The 18,841-nt window shown below is 38.8% G+C and overlaps 1 protein-coding gene across 5 annotated transcripts in view; it reads right to left on the bottom strand.

Annotated features, from left to right (window-relative positions):
* Nucleotides 1-18,841, bottom strand: part of Pdm3 (POU-domain protein pdm3) — a 211,962-nt gene that overhangs the window by 176,175 nt on the left and 16,946 nt on the right. For 4 of the 5 annotated variants that reach the window (XM_072011846.1, XM_072011849.1, XM_072011844.1 and 1 more), the window contains exon 2: nucleotides 17,834-18,129. In XM_072011846.1, the coding sequence (XP_071867947.1) occupies nucleotides 17,834-18,100 (267 nt within the window). In that variant the 5' untranslated portion in view covers nucleotides 18,101-18,129. Of the gene's footprint in view, nucleotides 1-17,833; nucleotides 18,130-18,740; nucleotides 18,761-18,841 lie in introns of those variants that run through there. The other variant, XM_072011847.1, reaches the window with a different exon arrangement.

Genomic DNA, 18,841 nt, shown 5'->3' with positions numbered 1-18,841 from the left:
CAGCATCGATGGAGAGTTTAAAGGCTCCGAATGTTTAAGATTTCGAAATTTCTATGATTATTTTACTATAGAAGATTTGGAAAGTTGGTAGCTTATGATAATGTTTGAAATATTACTGAATCAAAGAAATTAATTCTGGGGTTGAGGTAAAAGGTGAATATCAGAATTTCAAAGTTACTCGCATAGTTAGAAAATTAAATCTGTATGATCAATTAATAAGCAACACAGAAGATTCATAGTTCAACTTAAAAATTATGATAGTATTTCAAATACATTATAGATATAATATAATAAATATATAATATAAAGAATTGTAATTAGAAGCTTTGAATATCGAAACTATCAAAATCATTCGACTGATTTTAAAATGACATTTTTATAATTATTCTAGACTAATAATAACATTGACCAATCGGTATATAAATTACCTTTGTAATTTAAAAAACATTGGCGAAGGGTAGAACTTATTAAAGATCGATACAGTTGGCAAAGTTAAAATCTTGGTATCAACACGGGTGGAGAGCAGCAGCGAGATACGAATTTCTCTTTTCCTTCCGCGATATACAGATAGGAAAGCGCAAACACGGCGTGCACGGGTGACCCGGCCGAAGGAAGTTCCTAATCCCTGTGGCCGGCTAACGTTCAAACCCACGGCTAGCTCGTCGAGCAGATAGTTACACCTCTATACGGAGATACAGGTAATGCCTGTTTACAGATATCGGGGCAAACATTAATACGAAGTAGCTTCCACGTACACCGGAGGATTACGTTATTCTTAGAACCGCAAACCTAACATTTTAACCAGTTTTATATCCGACACATCTTTTATCTTTTTTTTGATACAAAGAAAAAGAGGCTTCGAAAGTTGAAATTATACCGCTTTTAGATATTAATTTCTATTAAAACTAATTTTGATAGTTAACTGCTATTAGAGTATCTAAATTTCTGTTCGTAGATATTGAGGCATTTGTGGAAAAAAGGAGGAGAAATTTTTTAACTTTGAAAATGAAAACATTTCAATTTAAAAATTGGAAAATTTTAACTTTCAATTAATATAGAAGATCCACAGATTTTACACAATTAAATTGTAAAGATTTCTACGATAGCCCATATGCGTCGTTAGATGAATTAAACAATTTTAAGGAATCAATAGTTAAACAATCTGTCAAATTTGTTAAAGAAATCATCGTAAAGACGAGTTTCTGGAACGTCATAGCGATAAATCTCTTACACATCGACAATTAATCGAAAAATTTCTAATTGCTGGATTCGAGCTACTTCCGAGAGAAAGTTAAAGAGCAAGAGAGGAAGGATCAGTGGTTGCGGTCATCAAGGTGGAAAACGGGTCTGGGTGGTGGCGACACACACGTATAGTATCATCCCTTTCAACCCCCGTACTTAGGGTGACCATCTCATTTATATAGTAAAACAGAGTCGCGCAATGGTGAAGCAGGGACCGGGAGTTCAGTTTGTTTGTCGAGCAAACGTTTGCCGACGACACCGCCGGACACTGGTGCCTAGCTAGCTCTGGTCCTAGGTACAAGTCTGTCTGAACCACTGAAGGTGGGTCCAGAGAGGGTTGGGTGGTAGCAGGGGGGAGGGATTTAATACCATCTCCCAGGATGAACAGTGGTGGTCAAATAACTTCGGCCAAGTGATTCCCTGCGACGGTATTAATGTGTCCAGTCCCTTCGGGCTTCTGCTTCATCTCGAAATGTCGATAATCTAAAGGCGTTCCTACTACCAGCCCCTCCAGCGTCATTAACTTCGCTCTGTTCGCGAGAATTATTCCTACGCCTGCAACTATACAACGTATAACAGTTAAAAACAAAAATTCTCTTTGTTGGCTAACAAGATGATACTGTCCCGATAATACTTTCCTACCAGACGTTAGTTAGGCTGGTTTAATTAAGCAGCTTCGATTACACGGTCCAATAAAGGCGCGAAGGATTAAATTCACCATGTAAAAAGTCCACAGTCACCACTCTCGCAATCAGTATTAATTGAAAATTCCCATCGACGTCCCTGGGTACGGCGACTCTGACGTCAATTCAAAGAAACAAACACCTCATCCTCCGTTGGTTCTAGCGAGAGAGTGAAACAGTAGAAGCAAGGAGAAAGCGGAATGAGGAGAGAGAGAGAAAGAGAGAGAGAGAGAGAGAGAAAGAGATAGGATGGACGGTCGCACAAACGAAGATTAAACACGAGTGACGCTCGCGATTTCAAGATTCCATTCGTCTTACTCTAAGATCTAAACATCAAGGTCGTAAATCCATCAATAAATCCCGGCGCCCTCCTCGCGGTGACCACATTTGCTTAGGGATAAGAAGCAAAGACAAGCACACGAGGAGGGGGATGGAGGTGTAAGTCTGTAGGGCAGTGAGGAATGGCTTGGTCTAGCGAGCCTTTAGCCCCGGCTTAGCATGTACTGGAAACACCATCCCCTATCCTTCGTGTCGGGGCCAAGTTATACCCGCAAACAGTCGTACATTAGTGCCTGCAGGAGTCCTGCAGGATTTATAAGGGGCGCCCGCGGGCGCACAGGAGGCTATGTGGCCGTCTCTCGATGGTTAAAACTAGAAGAGACCGGTGGGATGGGGCATTGAGATCGGCCTGTGTGCGAATATCGTGGGCGAACGAGGAGGTAAGAGACGGAGAATTAGAGGGATACAGAGCAAGCAAGGCGGAGATGCTAGGAACTGTGGAGTCCAATCGAAGTGGAAGGGCGAGAGAGCAAGATAGCCAGGAAAGGGTGATCTCTCTAGGTTTGAGTTCCCTGGAATACGAGAGAATATTTACGTGTGCATCTGATGCACTGGTCAGTTTATGCTACTCTGAATTTCCCTCTTCCCTCCTCGTTGGACTAACCTGAATTTCTCTACAATCTGGTAAACCTAGCGTCCAGGTAAACATACTAGCCGCGGTACGAACGAAAGCTCCGCTGTTACTCCATCGTTCTTCGCCTAACGTTACACACGTTAACCTAAAACCCAATTTCTACCTTAAATCGTAAAAGGCCCTGGTATCGTCACTATAACCATTCATTATGTAGCAACCGTACGAAAGGGGGTGGATAATGCACCGCCGGGGATTATCGTATTCGATCCTCGAATTCGTTCGTGCAACTTCGTATCCGCGAAACTACTGCTCGTTGCGCTCGGGCTTTAACGAGCAATTGGCAGCCAGTGGAAACGGGCTAAACATCAGGGACGAGGTTCAACTCGGAGTCTCTAAGAGTTCCGTTCGGTACGTGAGCACGTCGCCAGAGGGTTGGATCGGCCGCGGAAACAAGATGGGGGCTCGGTCAAGGGGGTTGGTCAGGTTGAAGGGAGGTGGAGGCCGGGTGGGTGGTGGTAGCCAGTGGTCAGCACACTTGGCCGACCCTACTTCGCTAACTAGTTTAATGATATATGTTGAGCTACAAGCGCCTTGATTAATCGTTAACTAATGTTGGACCTCGTAGTGCACCACCACCACTGCTAGCACCACTGTGCCGGTACAACTACCACCAAAGCAACCCGGCCATCGTCGCCCACTATCACCAGGCCAGCAACACCGTGCCACACGCTTCATGAAGGAGAGAAGGGGAACTGGTATGACGAGAGGAAGAGAGGCTAGGAGGGAAGGTCTCTACGCCACCGCAGCAGTCCTTACCCTCGTCGAATCTACGGGACCCAAACTCGAACGTGGCCAAACAGAAATCTAATCTCACTCAGCGTATAATTTGATTTATGACTCGCGGCTGTTCGGGCGAAAAGAGGTAGGAAAAAATTGGAATTGAGAAGCTGACCGGACCATGAGGAAAAGGAAGGGGCCAAGCAGCTCCTACGGAGTCATCGATGCAATTTGTCCGAATGTCTTTCGTCCACTGGGAGTAAGAGAAACGAAAATGGGTGAGAGAGGAGAGTAAAGGGGGCCTCGGTGGTACGCAAATTTACGTCTCGCGAGAGACGTCCTGAAACCCCTTCAGCCTTCCTCGAATTGAATTAACTCGGCGTCTTCCCCCGGCTCTATTCCTGAGCTGCGCACGTGGAACATTGGTCATCCCTAATTCGCTTATGGCCCTCGATCAATTAAGTCGTCGGCCATTCGCGCAAATCCCGCTGACCCTTCCAGACGTCGTCTGCTCTTCCACGAAGACATCGTGTTACTCTGCCCGTCGCGACGTACGATTTGATACTTTGGTTTACAACGTTCGATTTTAAGATTATATATCGACGGTGTTACGAAGTCTTATACAGTTTAAGTGGGTTCTAGGAAATTTTTTGATCCGATTACAGTTAAGAACCTTTTCCATGGGTCACGTTCGTATCTTCAGATATCTTTGCCTTCTTATATGTGTTATATGGATTATATATCCAAAAACGTCTATATATTGTATCCGTGTGTTTTATTAAATGCAAAATAAAATAGAAATGTTCGTTAAAAAAAGGGTCGAGAAGTTGGTAAATAACGATGTCTTATACCTATAATTAATTTGTTAAATCGCCAGGACTAGAACGACATTCATCTCACTTTTTTCCTAAAAAAATTGCAAATTTACATATTCGTAATTTTGCCGTAAGTAGTAAGGTAGGTAGAAGAGTTAAGAAACTCTAAGGCGCAAAAGTTCACATAAAATGCACGTAAATAATATGCAAAAATATATAATGTGTAAAACAAATCTCTGCTAAGAAATAAATTTCGATAATTTTATTCGCGTAAACATTCTCATCTTTCATATCTGTTTCATACAATTTCACACAATGAAAACGTGTTCTCAAGAAAGGAACGGCAGCATTCGAGCAACGCGTCACGGTAGTTAGCTCGTATTCGATTAATGCGGTGAACGCTGATCATAATATGGGACTGGCGTGTACGAATATGGCGAACGTATCGCGCGGCTTTGGATGGAGAGGGCTGCGATGGGGAGGGCCAGAGGGGGTGGCTCAGGGATGCAAGACACCGTGAAATTACCAGCAGAATCTCCCATCCCCGTGGGGGTGGTTGGGTGAAACGGACTCTGTCCACTCCGCGCCCTTGGACCACTGGCCAGCCGGGTATTTGTCTTGTCTCCTTGTTTATGAGATTCAACATTGTTATTTGGCACCGCACCGGAGAGTTCTAGGTACCGTGTGGCCGCTAGTTTCCGGCGAGTTTCCTACTTTAAAAGGCCGTGTCGTGGTGCACGATTGCAACGTGACTTATCCGCGGTTCTTCCTCCGCGGTTCTTCGTCCGCGGTACCATTGTCTTTAATCAAGCAGGAAAAGTCTCTTAACCCTCGGGTCGCCTGAATTTAGTCTTCACTTGAAGGTGAATTTTTGTAAGTCTATGTATTTGAATATCTTTGATGATTTTTGGAGAAATACGATTTGAAGAGATTGGTTTTGTATGTGGAAAAATTTGGTTATAATATTGGATTAGAATTATAGAAGAACCACTTCTCTCGTCAAGAATGGATGAACGTTCTAAGAAATAATAGGGCTAAGTATCTTGAACGTGAAGAAACAAATATATTGGAGTGAAGAAATACATGAAATAAAAATTGTATCTCAGCTAGGCTGTAATAAAATATTTTGAATAATCAGATTTATACTTGATAAAATTGCTTTTTCCTATAAGTAAGAATAAAATTATATCCGTACAATTCATATTCATCTCTGTAAATACATGCTACAAAGAAGCTTTAACTAAATTAAAAGAATAATCAATCTTTTAGAACAATCAAAATGACCTCCCTTTAGACATTCGCCATCGATGCACATGTTGCAACAATCCAAGCCAAGAAAATTTAAGAACAGAAATTAAACATTATTACTTAAAACAACGAACAAAAATTAATTAAGTAGCAACGAACGTGTCATGCAAATTTCGTAGAAACATTTAATATATTTCAAACTCATAAAAAAGGAACGAAAAGTCTCTTAATCGAGAATCAGAACTTGTCCTTCAATCCTGTCATAATTTAACCATCCTCAATAAACTCACGCACACACACACGCGCGCGCACACACACACACATCTTTATGTTTCAATAAATAATTCTAACACAATAAAACCAAACTCGTAAATATCGAATTCCTTTCCAAGCTTGGATACTTGCCTGTTTAAAAAACAAGGATCTCTTAAAGTACCTCGGATCTCGCGATGTAAAAACGCATGCGACCGACACGTGATCCGTGAATTATCATAAGAAGAGTGCGTATAATCTTGGCCGTTTAAATTACTTAATAACGGACCGCAACTGTACAGTACGACTTTGGTTGCGTGGCACTATCGTTAGGGCGGGCCGCATTTTCAATTAAATATATCTCGCGCAATCGCAACACCTTATCGCGAGCGTAATTCGTTCTCGATTGCGAGGCGAACATCGAACTGGTTTGGACAATGGTGCCATATACGGCCGGCAAGCGAATTGCAATCACGTTTCCCGCGGTGCTTAGCGTTTCGCTCCTTCGCAAGATACTGTTTTAAATCAGTCGAGATAATGTTATCCGGCTTATGTTCCGCCTAATCGTCGAATTATCTCGACTACCGGCTCAACTAAGCCCCCGCTCGAATTACCTTCTTTTCCTCCACCTGATATATACAAGAGGAATTAGAATAAACAAAGGGAATCGCGATAGGAGAAACCTGATAAAGCAAAAGAGGAAAGGAGAAACTGAAGAATATTTGTATTTAACCATAAGATGTCGAATTCAGACAAATCGCGTTTTAATCAACTAAAGAATCTAAACTATCTGTTAAAATGGATTGAACATTGGAAAAATAGGAATTTTATTTCGAGTCTTATTAAGATTCTGAGTACAAAATGAAAGAGTAGCTAAGGATTTTTATGACCCAATACTAATTACTAATTAACATTGTAGCGACCATTTCAAAAGAAGAATAAATCAAACAACCACAAATAATTGTGATATCATTGAAAACTTGAGAGAATAAGCGTCTGGAGAACAACTTTATTACCATTAGACGTTTCACATCTTGATTAGTTAAAACACGATTCGTTTTATGGCATGTGTCCGTGACATATGCGTATGAAGAAATCGTTTGAAAATACGATAAAAACGATAGTGGATGAATAAGACATTTATAAATAATTTTATATGTAAGTGAATTTAATGGGCTGGGTTTGGAGAAGATTCTCACGACGATCTCGGGGATTTATACGAGCGTGTAATTGATTGGTCGCTCGCAGCGAGAGGGATCGTCGTTTTAATAAGTATTTTCCAAATGGATTCTTAGAATCTCGTTAAGAAACGATCTCTGACTAAATACGCACTGTGTTGGTCGGTTGCACGTACATACGCACACATATAGTGGCTTGACTGATTATACCAAATTAGGTGTCTACGTGGCAGAAAATCTCTTGTTTCCGTGTGTGGTGTACGGGGAATTTAAGCTTGTCAATGAATGCCCCTTGATTAATAATTAGTTGCGAATAGTCGCGGAGGACGATTCTTTGTTCTAAACTTACGACACAATTGCTTCGTAATACTTCATCTTCTGTTTTCTATTATCCAATCCTTACTTCTTTACAATCACATATACGATACACTAATGTGTACATTGAGTATCCGTACGCTTTGTCGAATTTATTTTATAAGATTTGATATTACAAGTTTGTTCGTTTTATAAGATTTTCATATCATACAATTTTTACAAAACGTGCAAATTAATGATAAATTAATAACTAGCAGCAGTATTTATAACTTTTTAATGGAATTTATAGATAATAAATTTAAATTACATTTTAGAAAACTTAACTCAGATTTTAGATGTCATTATGGAAGAAAAAAATAAAATGCCGATAGTTTTTCCATCAGTGTAGTAGAACTTCCTTTATCTAGCTCACAGGTTAGAAATTAGGTAACCTGAGGAGCTTTCAAACAACAAGATAATTCTATAAGCTTCGAAAATTACGAACACCAAGTTTGTTATTGCATATTAGCTTTTGAAACACAATATTGTAGCGGCATAATGTTCTACTGTACGTAGGTACATCAGAAGATAATGTTCTACTGAACGTATGTATGTACATCAGAAAGTAATGTTCTATTGTACGCAGCTACATAAAGAACAAAATCATTGCAAACTATTAAAAAGAAGCAAATGTCCTTATTAAATATTATACCTATGATTAGTGTCACTTACTATGAAGATACCAAATTTTCTTTATCTTTAGTATTCCTTTTTACTTTAGAAACAATCACCATTTTGAATAAAACTAAAAAAAATCAAGCTTTCTTCAAAATAAAAAACTTGTGAATAATTATACTTGTTACGATCAAAGGAAATTCCCGAAAGCCTGAAATCTATAGATACACGTTTCAAAAAGATCACCAAAAACAAGCCAAATCCTACGGCTATATACAAATGATGGAAAATCATTGGCACCATCGACACGCAGAAAGTCTGCACGATCAATTGTCATAGAAAAAGCGAAATCGGGTTGGTGGTTTCAAAGATGAGCGGGTATTCACGTAGCGGAGATTCGCATCAGATGGAGATTGAACGAATGACACAGACCGCGAGCGAATTTCCGGAGGGTAGGAAGAGGGAGAGGATCGTTTTGGTGGTGCTGCGCGCCGCGACGGGAGCGTCGCCCTCAAAGAGCGTCGGCAATTAATTTTACAAGGACGCAAAAAGGATAGCAAAAAGCGGTAGAGGAAAAGCGGCCCGTGTGGGCCGGGTGCACACGGCTCCGCCACCGTGGCGGGGTCCTCGCGCGACGATGGGTTTTTATCTACAGCAGAGTTGTCAGGCCAACGAGTTCTCTGCCTCGTTGCCTGGCCACTGGCGTATAATGTCCACCGTCAATATAAGCTGTCGGATGCTTTTTCCTAAATTGACAGATTTTCAATTTAATCAAGTTCCAATCTAATGGAAAAATGCCCGATCTATCGGGGGATGTATGTTCGGCCGCGGCTCTCTTTCTCTGTTTCTCTCTTTATCTCACATATACTGTGTGATCCTCTCTCTTTCCCTTCGCTGTATATGTGTATCTACAGGTATATAGTATGAACAGAGGGAAAGAGCGCGAACGATGGAGTCTGAATGTACGGCAAGCGCGGAGGGGCCAGATTGAAATAATACTTTTATGTTTAATCGCAATCGAGGAGTCCGGTCCAGCGATTGTGCGGAGCCGCACGCCGATCTCCGAGATTAATCTATTGATAAACATTCCATCACTCTGCGAATAGCAAGCGGGAGAAATAGACGAGCCGTCGGCCGACGGGATATCACCCTTCTCGCTCCACCCTTCCCTTCCAACCCTTTCTATCCTATAGTCACCCTTTCTCTCACTGTGTACTTCTCTCTAACTATCTCCGTCGCTCTTTAATACTTGTTCTTTCTTTCTCTCTTTTTCTCTCGTTCTGCCCGTTCTCCTCTTTTTTATTTCCTTTTTTTGTAGGTTTTCGTCGACGTCGTTCTGGCTGCCTTGCTTTTACCGAACGCCGCTTGTCGAGCGGTACCCTATTCTTCCTTTTTTCTCACTTTTTCCCCCTTTTTTTCTTTCGATTCTTTTCTTCCTTCCATTTTTTCCTCTCTTTCTTTCTTCCCGTTTTTTTATTCTTTATTGGCTGAATAAACCTTTCGCGAACGGCAAGCACACGATCGTGCGTCATAAAATCGCAGATTTTCCAATCCATAAAGCGACGTCCGTCAACTCGCTGGTGATGCTTTATAGAATTCGAAGTTTGAATACTGGGAAGAACAGAAGAATCATTTGGCTAATTATCGATGGTATCGCGTCGTATTTCACGTACCTTTCAATTCGTCGAATGTTAATCATTGTATTTATATAGAATCGTCGATGGTTCAAGTGATTTACGATCTAGTTCAATATTCGTTAGAACGATATTCCGAAAGTAATTCGCGCAAAAGGAAGCGGAGAATTAGAGTTACGTGCCATAAATTCATTTATGCCCGTACAAAACAGACAATGTCGCGTTTGAAATATGAGTAACTACTTAGTCTGTAAACCAATTAGTTGGCAAGTTTCAACGACAGCAAGTTTCTCTAAGAAGAACGGCGTCGCTTGATGAGCTGGAAACACAAAGTAGCGAATTGCACGCTATAGACGTGGTGAATGGAGAACATCTCCGAAAATGCGAGTATAAACGATTATGATCGATGTTCTCAATTTTATTAATAGTACTAATATCGAGTAAACAAAATATATAAAGAGAATATATGCGAATAAATGAAGTATGTTCACTGTTGTACAGTTGGCCATTTTTATATTTTGCGATTTTATGTCACATAAATTGTCAACTTCAAAATGTTTCATCACATATATTTGCAAATATATTTCTGCTCAAATACGGAGAGAAAAGCAATATATATCAGAATCATATTGACATAATCTTTTACAGTTTACTATATTTACTACGTTTTGCCTAAAGATATAAGGTATATTATTCCTATCTTCTCTGACATTACATCATTTTTGGCATTCTACTATCTTTCTGTATTGAGCCACGTTCAAAAGTATCCATACCTATCCAAAGCTACAATAAAATTTACTTTATGAATTTTCGTACAGTTACTGCCTGCCTTAACAATTGAAGAGATTTCACGTGTGCCAGAATCCGAAAACGATCGTCATTCCGTAACCAGGAACCGCTGCGAAATCATCGAATCCGCGGAGAGCGCAACCTTGTCCTGGGCTAACCGACGATAATTGTGAAATTCGATCGAAACCCGATTGACTCGGTGAAATGAGCCAGCAGAGGTAATGAGATCCGAACGTGAAGCCGGGCCGGTTTGCTGCGCCAGCACCCCTCGTTTGCCTTCAATCACTTTCTTGACAGATGCATTTACGGTCCCGGGCTCGTGGCCATCAAGGTGGAATGCGCCTTAAGGCCCTCCACTACGTACACCAACCTGTCGATCCATCGAATGGTTCCGAACATCAGAATCTACCATTCGAAATCATTAAGTTCAATTGACCCTTGAATAATGTCGATTTAAATAACGTGGATTTAGCTCTAGCTACACAACGAATTTTCTTGTTCAATAATTTTCGATTGGTCGTGTGTTTAGTTGAAGTTAGATTATTTTGTTCATCCTAACAGTCTGTCTATATATTTTCCATTGGAAATAAGATAGAATATGATAAGAAATATATGGTGTACTCTGAAGATGCACCTCTAAGTTGAAAGACTAATAAAGACTAAGTAGGTTAACTAAGTCATTTCTTAATCATATACTTCTATAATTACGTGATTAAAAGGTAATAGAGATAAAATAATTTTGGTTAGATTGGTTTCAGTTCTTGCAAATTTTAGAACTTTAAGATGACACGATACGTTTATGAGTAGGAAATTTATAAATGAAGAAATTCCAAAAATCCAAAAATTGGGAATCCGAATGACGAGTTAAGTCTTCCTCAGAGTCGCAATATAACTTTTGCGAAGTATTATATTGTATTTGTGCTACCTTTCCTTCCAATGTTCTTTAAATCATTCACATTGTTAAAAATTTGTTAGTTCATAAAAATTATCTTGTCGTAATCAATCTAAAAGATTTAGTAACACATAGGTCACCGATGACAACCCGTAGCAGTCAACGTGATAATAACATTTTCTTTTCTCTATCCTATGTCATCATAAAAACACAGTGTTGACATGTACGAAATATGGCTTTCGATCGACAGCTGGCTATTGTGCTTAAAGTTTCAAGAAGTCAAAAATTGTACGCGGGACTGCGACTCTCTACTTCCAACTCTCAGATTTATTTAAGAATCTGTAGTTACTACACGAGCAAAGATGCTTTCTTGGCAAAAATCCGGAATATCGTCGATTATTCGTGATATTTCAACGTGTAATACTCTCGTGTATTCTCTTCGAGAATCTCTCCAAGGATCCAAGGAGAGACACGTTCGTGACGATGCATCTATTCGATGTTTAACCGGATTCTCTGACTCGCAGATACGTATCGACTACCGGCAGGTCGCTGGCACCCCATGCCGGAGGCACTCGATGCATTTTCTACTCGCTTCTATTTTATTTCAAGTCGTTCCATAGATCGTACGAGTGCAGGGAAATTGGATCTCCACGCGACAGTCGATGCGCTGGTCGTTTCTAACGAATTTGCAGGGAGGGGACCTTCTTTCTCTTTCTTTTTAACGTCGCTCGCTCGGTGATTTCAATGCTCTGAAGGGTACTTTCGACTTCATGTGTTTTGCGATAAAATCGAGATTGTTACAAGAATCTCGTTGTTTTTTCTCTCTTTTTGTAATTGTACAATGATTTTGTAGTGATGGGAAGATCCTTGATTGGATGGAAGTCTAAAGAAACTTGTCTATAGCCTATGCAAACTTTTTAAAATTATTAAAAAATTGTCGAATATATAAAAGTGTGAATTTTTTGACTGATTTAAGAATGGAGGATTGTTTTAAACACTTTTATCTAATGTCAGCTACTGAATTTCAAATTACATTGATATTCATAGAGCCAACTACAACAAAATGGGATATTCTGATCTGATAATTTAACTATAACTTTGCATTTTCTAGCTACACGTATCTCATTCTAATATAAGTCATTTGGATCCTACGTGAGAGAAACCTTCGAGACGGTAGATCCCTGATAGTCACAAATTGATAAAATCTTTCTCTAACTTTCTAAATTGAGCACTTCAACTCTCAATAACAAAAATATTCAACTAATTAAAAACAATCAACGTTCTTACTATTCGCCAGTATCATCTTTCCTCCTATTCCTCCATCCTCGCTAAATTTTCCTACTGATGAAATTTCCCTATAAGAATTGAACAATAAGAGCTCGAAAATACACAAGTAATATTTTACAGAACGTAAGACAATCAGGAGAAACACAGAGCCGCGAATGGCCATGAGAAAACCGTGACCGATAGCAATGAGCCGCGATTACTCTTTCTCATCGAGTTTTTATGGTTTCTAATTGTCAATGATCGTAACTGTGTGCAAACGAGTCCTTCACAGCATTAGTCTTTTTCCGTTGAGTGGCTCATTTACTCTCGAACGGCCTCTAACGAAAAATCCTTGAAGGACTGCATCTTTGTATAGGTGTACTTATTAGTGTTAATGAATATCTATTATTCTCGCAAGAAGAAGTTATTCCGTAATTAAAAGAGAAACGGCTATGTGTATAATGGCATTGAGGGAATCGTTTGGAATACGACGCTCAGAGGTCTAATAATTTATAATTATCGCGTCGAGAAGTTCAAACGATTAATGTTCTATATGAAGAGACGTTTTCGAATTACAGGTTAGAAAATTATCAAAAGATGATTAAGTTCAATTGGTGGTTTCGAATTTCTGAAAGTCTTAGTATGATAAAATAGTCGTAAAGAGGAATTTTAGTATAATATGGAAGTATCTAGACGATAAAAGATCTTTTATAACACGTAAAATCGTCTTATTTTACTTATTTTTAATCTGGTTAAAATTTATCAAATTTTCACTTCACTTTATCAAAATTCTATTGTCTTAAAAAGATTGTAAATTAATCCAACAGAATTATTCCTAATCATTTTTTATCTTTGTTTCTGCAATATTCGCAGAATTTCTATTTCAAAATTAAACAATAAAAAATTCAGTACAAGTAGTAAAATAAAATACAGACTATTCGCAAATAAATTTAACTTGTTACTGTTTTAAACTTTCGAAAAGTCTGAAAAAGTTCTGGAATACTTATCGAAGTAAATACTTGAAATATCATTCAATCAAAATAAAACTTCTGTTATTTGCTGGTCGTCAATGATCTAATTTGCCAATGATGAGTTAAAATCACACCATTGTAAGAAACAGGATTTTCAAATTTTAAACTTCGTTTAATCTTCTTATTCTCAACTCCTATGTTAACTATAATTTACCAAACAACTATTCCAACATCTATCAATAATAATTCTAAAGTAACAAAATGTAACACGAGAAAAAAGTAAATTAGACGTCTTAAGAAACCTCTCAAGCGTATATTCTATGAAAAAAGAAAAGAATTTAAGCAATTTTCATATGTTAATACATGATAAATAATTTTATGATCGTAATTCTCTCGACCTTTCATTCCCAACGCCTACAAAATAATAATCCAACAATCGCTTACTTTGGTCATTTATTCATTATTCATATATCATTATCTCGCCACCTTTTTGAACACTCATCGATAATTATTCTACAAAATAAATAAAATAGTAAAATCAGAAGAAAGAACAACGTAAATTAAACATCTTAAGAACCTTCTGAAAAGTACACTTCAAAAAGGAACAAGAAAAAGCTAAGCAGCTTTGACATGTTAACACCGATAAATAAGAAGATCGTAGCCCGGCGGCTGTACGATCGCAATTTTTCGCTGGGTCTTTTCATATCTCACCAAGCGAGCGCACCACCGCCGGCGGAAACTCGCTGGCGACATTATTATGTATGCTGTACCCTGTTAAGCAGAGAGAGGCGTTTCTTTTTGCATCGTCGCTATGAAACACATCCTAGTTCTTTTGCGCGTAAATTGCATGCTCCCTTCTTCAGACTACGGGGACCGGAACGCCGAGGCATTAAGTCCATGCGTGGAGTGTCCACGGATGGATCCTGGATGTTTGCCGAGGGGATAATAGTGTAATGGATGAACAGAGACCAAGCGTGGACCAACGGATGAGACTGCTGTTTTCGAGACTCTAGTCTGAGGCTTTGCCGCCTCATTCCTCTCCTAGTATACTATTATTCTCTTTCGTCGGCTAATTGGCATCATTGTTGTGCATTGTTGAACGGACGAATTGTCGGGCGTTCCCGTGATGCCACGAATCAACCGTGCCCGTCCGCGAAAAAAGGAGCGCTTTTGTCGAACTTTAATAAAACGCTTCGGCGTGAATGCGACGACGATTAGGATTACACTGACATTAATGATGGCCTCCCCATTGCGGTGATGGACACAGTGTTATCTATAATTTTAGGATTTTTAGAAATTTGAACATTTAAGGTACCTCACGAGTTAAACTTCTCATTATTTTTTTTTTTTCTTTTTTCTAATATGAAAGAATTACACAACTGAGTTAGTTATTTTAGCCATAAGCTATAAGTTATTGATTGTAATAAAAGCTCTAGTTTGGCAATTAAATGAATGAAATTTTACAACTTACAAGTCATGCGATTATCTTATTTAATGTAAAACTTTAAAATTGTGTAGAAGATATCAATATAATTTACAATTTGTAATTTATGATACACCAATGTTATTAATCAGTAAATTATTGTGCGATTCCGACAAACCTCATCTGACAAAAAATGTTTTCTTTTGTTTAATAAATAACAAATAAAATTGTGTTCCCTATTAACTATAATAACAATGATAGTACTCTGTACTAAAATATAATTAGCGGTTGATCCTACATAATCTCAAATATAGAATTCCTAGCAAAGGAAAGCCCACAAAAAAAGAAGCGAAAGAAAATATCTCACATTTTAAACAAAGCTGTTTAACTCAAATTTAGCCATCAATACGGATTACAACCTAGCCTCTCTGGCGAATACCTAGCGGCCAAGTAATTCACCGCTTACGAACCGAACAAAACGGCTCTCGTTAACAGACCTCCCATAAATACTAATTTCGCGCGTTGCACGCAACTAGCTTCGTTCCACGTACACCAAAATAACATTCAGGCCAGTTCGTGATCATGCAACGAGCCTATACTTCGCCCGTTTTCCCCGTGTTCCGAGTATTATAATAAACAATTACGATCTATGATAAATAAGATCTGAACCGAATAATCTTGACAGGAGAAAAGAAGTATTCTTGTTAACGAGAGCACGATAGATCGTGATCGCCAAAGATCTAATGTTGATCTTCTGATACAGATTACAGTCTGATAAATGATCGACGCGGCCATTTCGATGGAGGGGCGACTTGGAAACCGTGATTAGACTTTAGTCCGTACCGTGGAACGCGGAAGTCTTTCATGCAAACGCTTAGGCAAATGTCGTATATACGCGCAGGAGAAGTCGCATACCGTGGCGTGGTAGCCCCGTTAGAAACTTTGACATTCTATCTGCTACGATTTTCCCACGAGCTCCGATGTACTAACGGGAGCAACCTTTTCTGGCAGTTTTGTGGTAATAACCCGAGAGTCAGCCGCTCTCTTAATGCTCCAACGACTCGCTATGTATGTACCGAGTATGGAGATTAGATTGGTACAAGTATATGAGTATATTTACAAGTAACTACCCGATAACGCCTTTGTCTTTTTCTTCCGCTACGAGACTTAGAAAGCGGTTAGAACTTGGTGATCTATGACTCACGGATATATCGAATAACGTGTGCAATGAACCGCTCGTTATACAATGAATTTCCTTGAGGAATTGTAAAATTATAAGAAGTTTGCGTACTTTTTGTGGAAAGAATTATTTTGCTGAATATTAAGATTGATTCTTCATATAATTTTGCGTAGATAGATATTAACCCTTTCACAATGTAATACAAGATACTTGGATAAGCTTTTGAATATAATACCAAAAATTTCAAATCTTGGACATTATTACGTATGACGCGATTATTATAATTTATTGCTTGTAGAAAGTTAAAAGGATCCGAAAACCTTGAGGATATAGTTTTAAATATTATTGTACAAAGAGTTAAATTTGATTTCATATGCAATTTATCAATTGCATGTTGAAGTAGGTATGAAACTTATGAAAAGTAAAGCTTATAGAATTGTAAGAAATATGCGTATCTTTTTGTAAAAAATTATTTGAATGGATATTTGATTCTAATTACAATTCATCAAATGAATGCTAAAGAAATTACAAAAGTTAAATGAAAATTTGTTGTATGAAATTCGCATATCCTTCACGAAGAATCGTTTCGTTGGATGTTAAATATTAAGTTTGGGGGCACAGTTAAATAGACGATAGAGCAATGGTATCACGCGTTGTGCAATCCCCGAAGAAAGAATCAACTGGTACAATGACCCCATCGTCCACATGGAAGTCGTTCGACACGCTTTGTTTTGTACGTTAATCATATACAGGTCAGAGAGACCATTGGCCGATTTAGGTTGGGATGCGGCGCGGCAGCTACTTAAGCAGACAATTGGTTGTCATTGACACACAAAACCGTTACTAACGAGTGTGACGATCGTTTCGACTGAGGGTCTTTCTTATTATTAACTATCTAGGACTGCGCGAGTCCACGGATACCGGGGGAGAAATCTTCACGTTCCCTTTCATTCTCAAAATTAGCCAAATTAAGAAACTATTGACTTTAATATGCTTCGAATTATAAAAACGTCTGCATGCAACGAAAAACAGATAATATTTCTTTAAATATAAGCTAAATAATTTCTCTCTAAATTACAAAATTCTAGCTGTTATTCATCACCGTTGCTATTTCTAATGTCTTAATTTCGAACATTTCTAAAACCACTTACGTATTAAATATCCATACAATAGTTTTTAGATCCTAACAATAATTCTATTTCTTTATCTTCTAATCTAAACACCGTCCAATTATAATGAATTTTGAAGACTTCAGAATCTTCAAACTTTAAATCGAAGATCACTTAATCATCCGCGACTCGTGCTCACCTAGATAGAAAAGAAAAGAAAATTGTAATAAAAAAATCAATCCTCGTCGCTTAATATATATCCCCTTAAATATCCTAAACTATTAATCGAACGACTTCCACTCGAACGACACGAGTAAATCTCTCGTATAATTCGTCGCATTATTTAACGAGCATTGCGAGTTTCACGAAGTGACTGCTTCCGTGTTGATTAGAACGAATCTTAATCGATCACGGTACATTAGTTCGTAGAGTGAACGCAAGGGAGAGAGAGCAAGAGAGAAATAGAGATATATAGGATTCATAGGGACTTACCTCGCTCTTCAGATTCAATGGCACGTCGCAGGGCGCGTCCAACTCGGCTTCCGTTTTCACCTGATGAGACAGCATACTGTGGCTGTGCCTGGGCGGCACGGCGGTCGCCAACATGTTGGGATGCTGCAGATGCTGAAGACGAGGTTGGAGATGGGACTGGTGGTGATAAGGCGGCGACAATTGGGTGTTCAGAGTGCGAAGATCAGCTGGCGGGGAAGCGGGCGCAGCGGTACTGCTCTGTTCCTCCTCGGCCGAACCCTCTGCCATGTCAGCCTTGCATCCCGGGGACTCGTAATCTGCAAATCGACCAAAACTCTCTGAGGACCGATCTAATAGTTGAAATCGCCGCCCGCACGCGCCCCTGTCCCGTTCCCAATTCCATAATGCCAGGAATATCATTTGTCCCGGTTCGATATGCGCCGATGGGCGAAATGTGTCAGATAATGATCTGATAAATCAATTTTGGATTAAGACGTGCGTTCAAAGACTTGTCCAAAGCCTGCTTTTTATTCACTGAAATAAAAGTGAGATTAGGATATAAAATTTTAAAGGTAACAGCAAGATTAATCACAGATGTGAAAGCATTGTTAATTTGACACAAACGTACGAATTCGAGAATCAATGTAACAATGTAACAATCAATGAAACATAACCTACAAAAATTTCTCTTACTCGGTCTCTTTCTTCAACAATAGTCTTACAGCATTTTTGCTTTAAATTACAAGTAATTATATCTATATATGGACAAATCTTATATACAAAGATACCTTGTTCATGGTGAAAGGCTTAGATCTGGTAATAACAATCAATGACAGTCAAGATCTGTATCTGAACTTTCTATCTTAACTTTTATGTTACTATTGGTTTGAGTATGTACGTTTATTCTTTAGACACCTTATATACTTACATACACATACTCTTCCTTGTTCAATTGTTTTTTTATTTTCAAGATAAGGCTTGTGTTCTTATGTCATAGGAATTTAGAGTCAGTGAGACGCGACGCAATTT

The sequence above is a fragment of the Bombus fervidus genome, chromosome 10 (assembly GCF_041682495.2).
Source record: "Bombus fervidus isolate BK054 chromosome 10, iyBomFerv1, whole genome shotgun sequence".
NCBI classification, from domain to species: domain Eukaryota; kingdom Metazoa; phylum Arthropoda; class Insecta; order Hymenoptera; family Apidae; genus Bombus; species Bombus fervidus.
The sequence above is the reverse complement of the archived record's forward strand: the minus strand, read 5'-3'. Positions and strand labels throughout refer to the sequence as shown.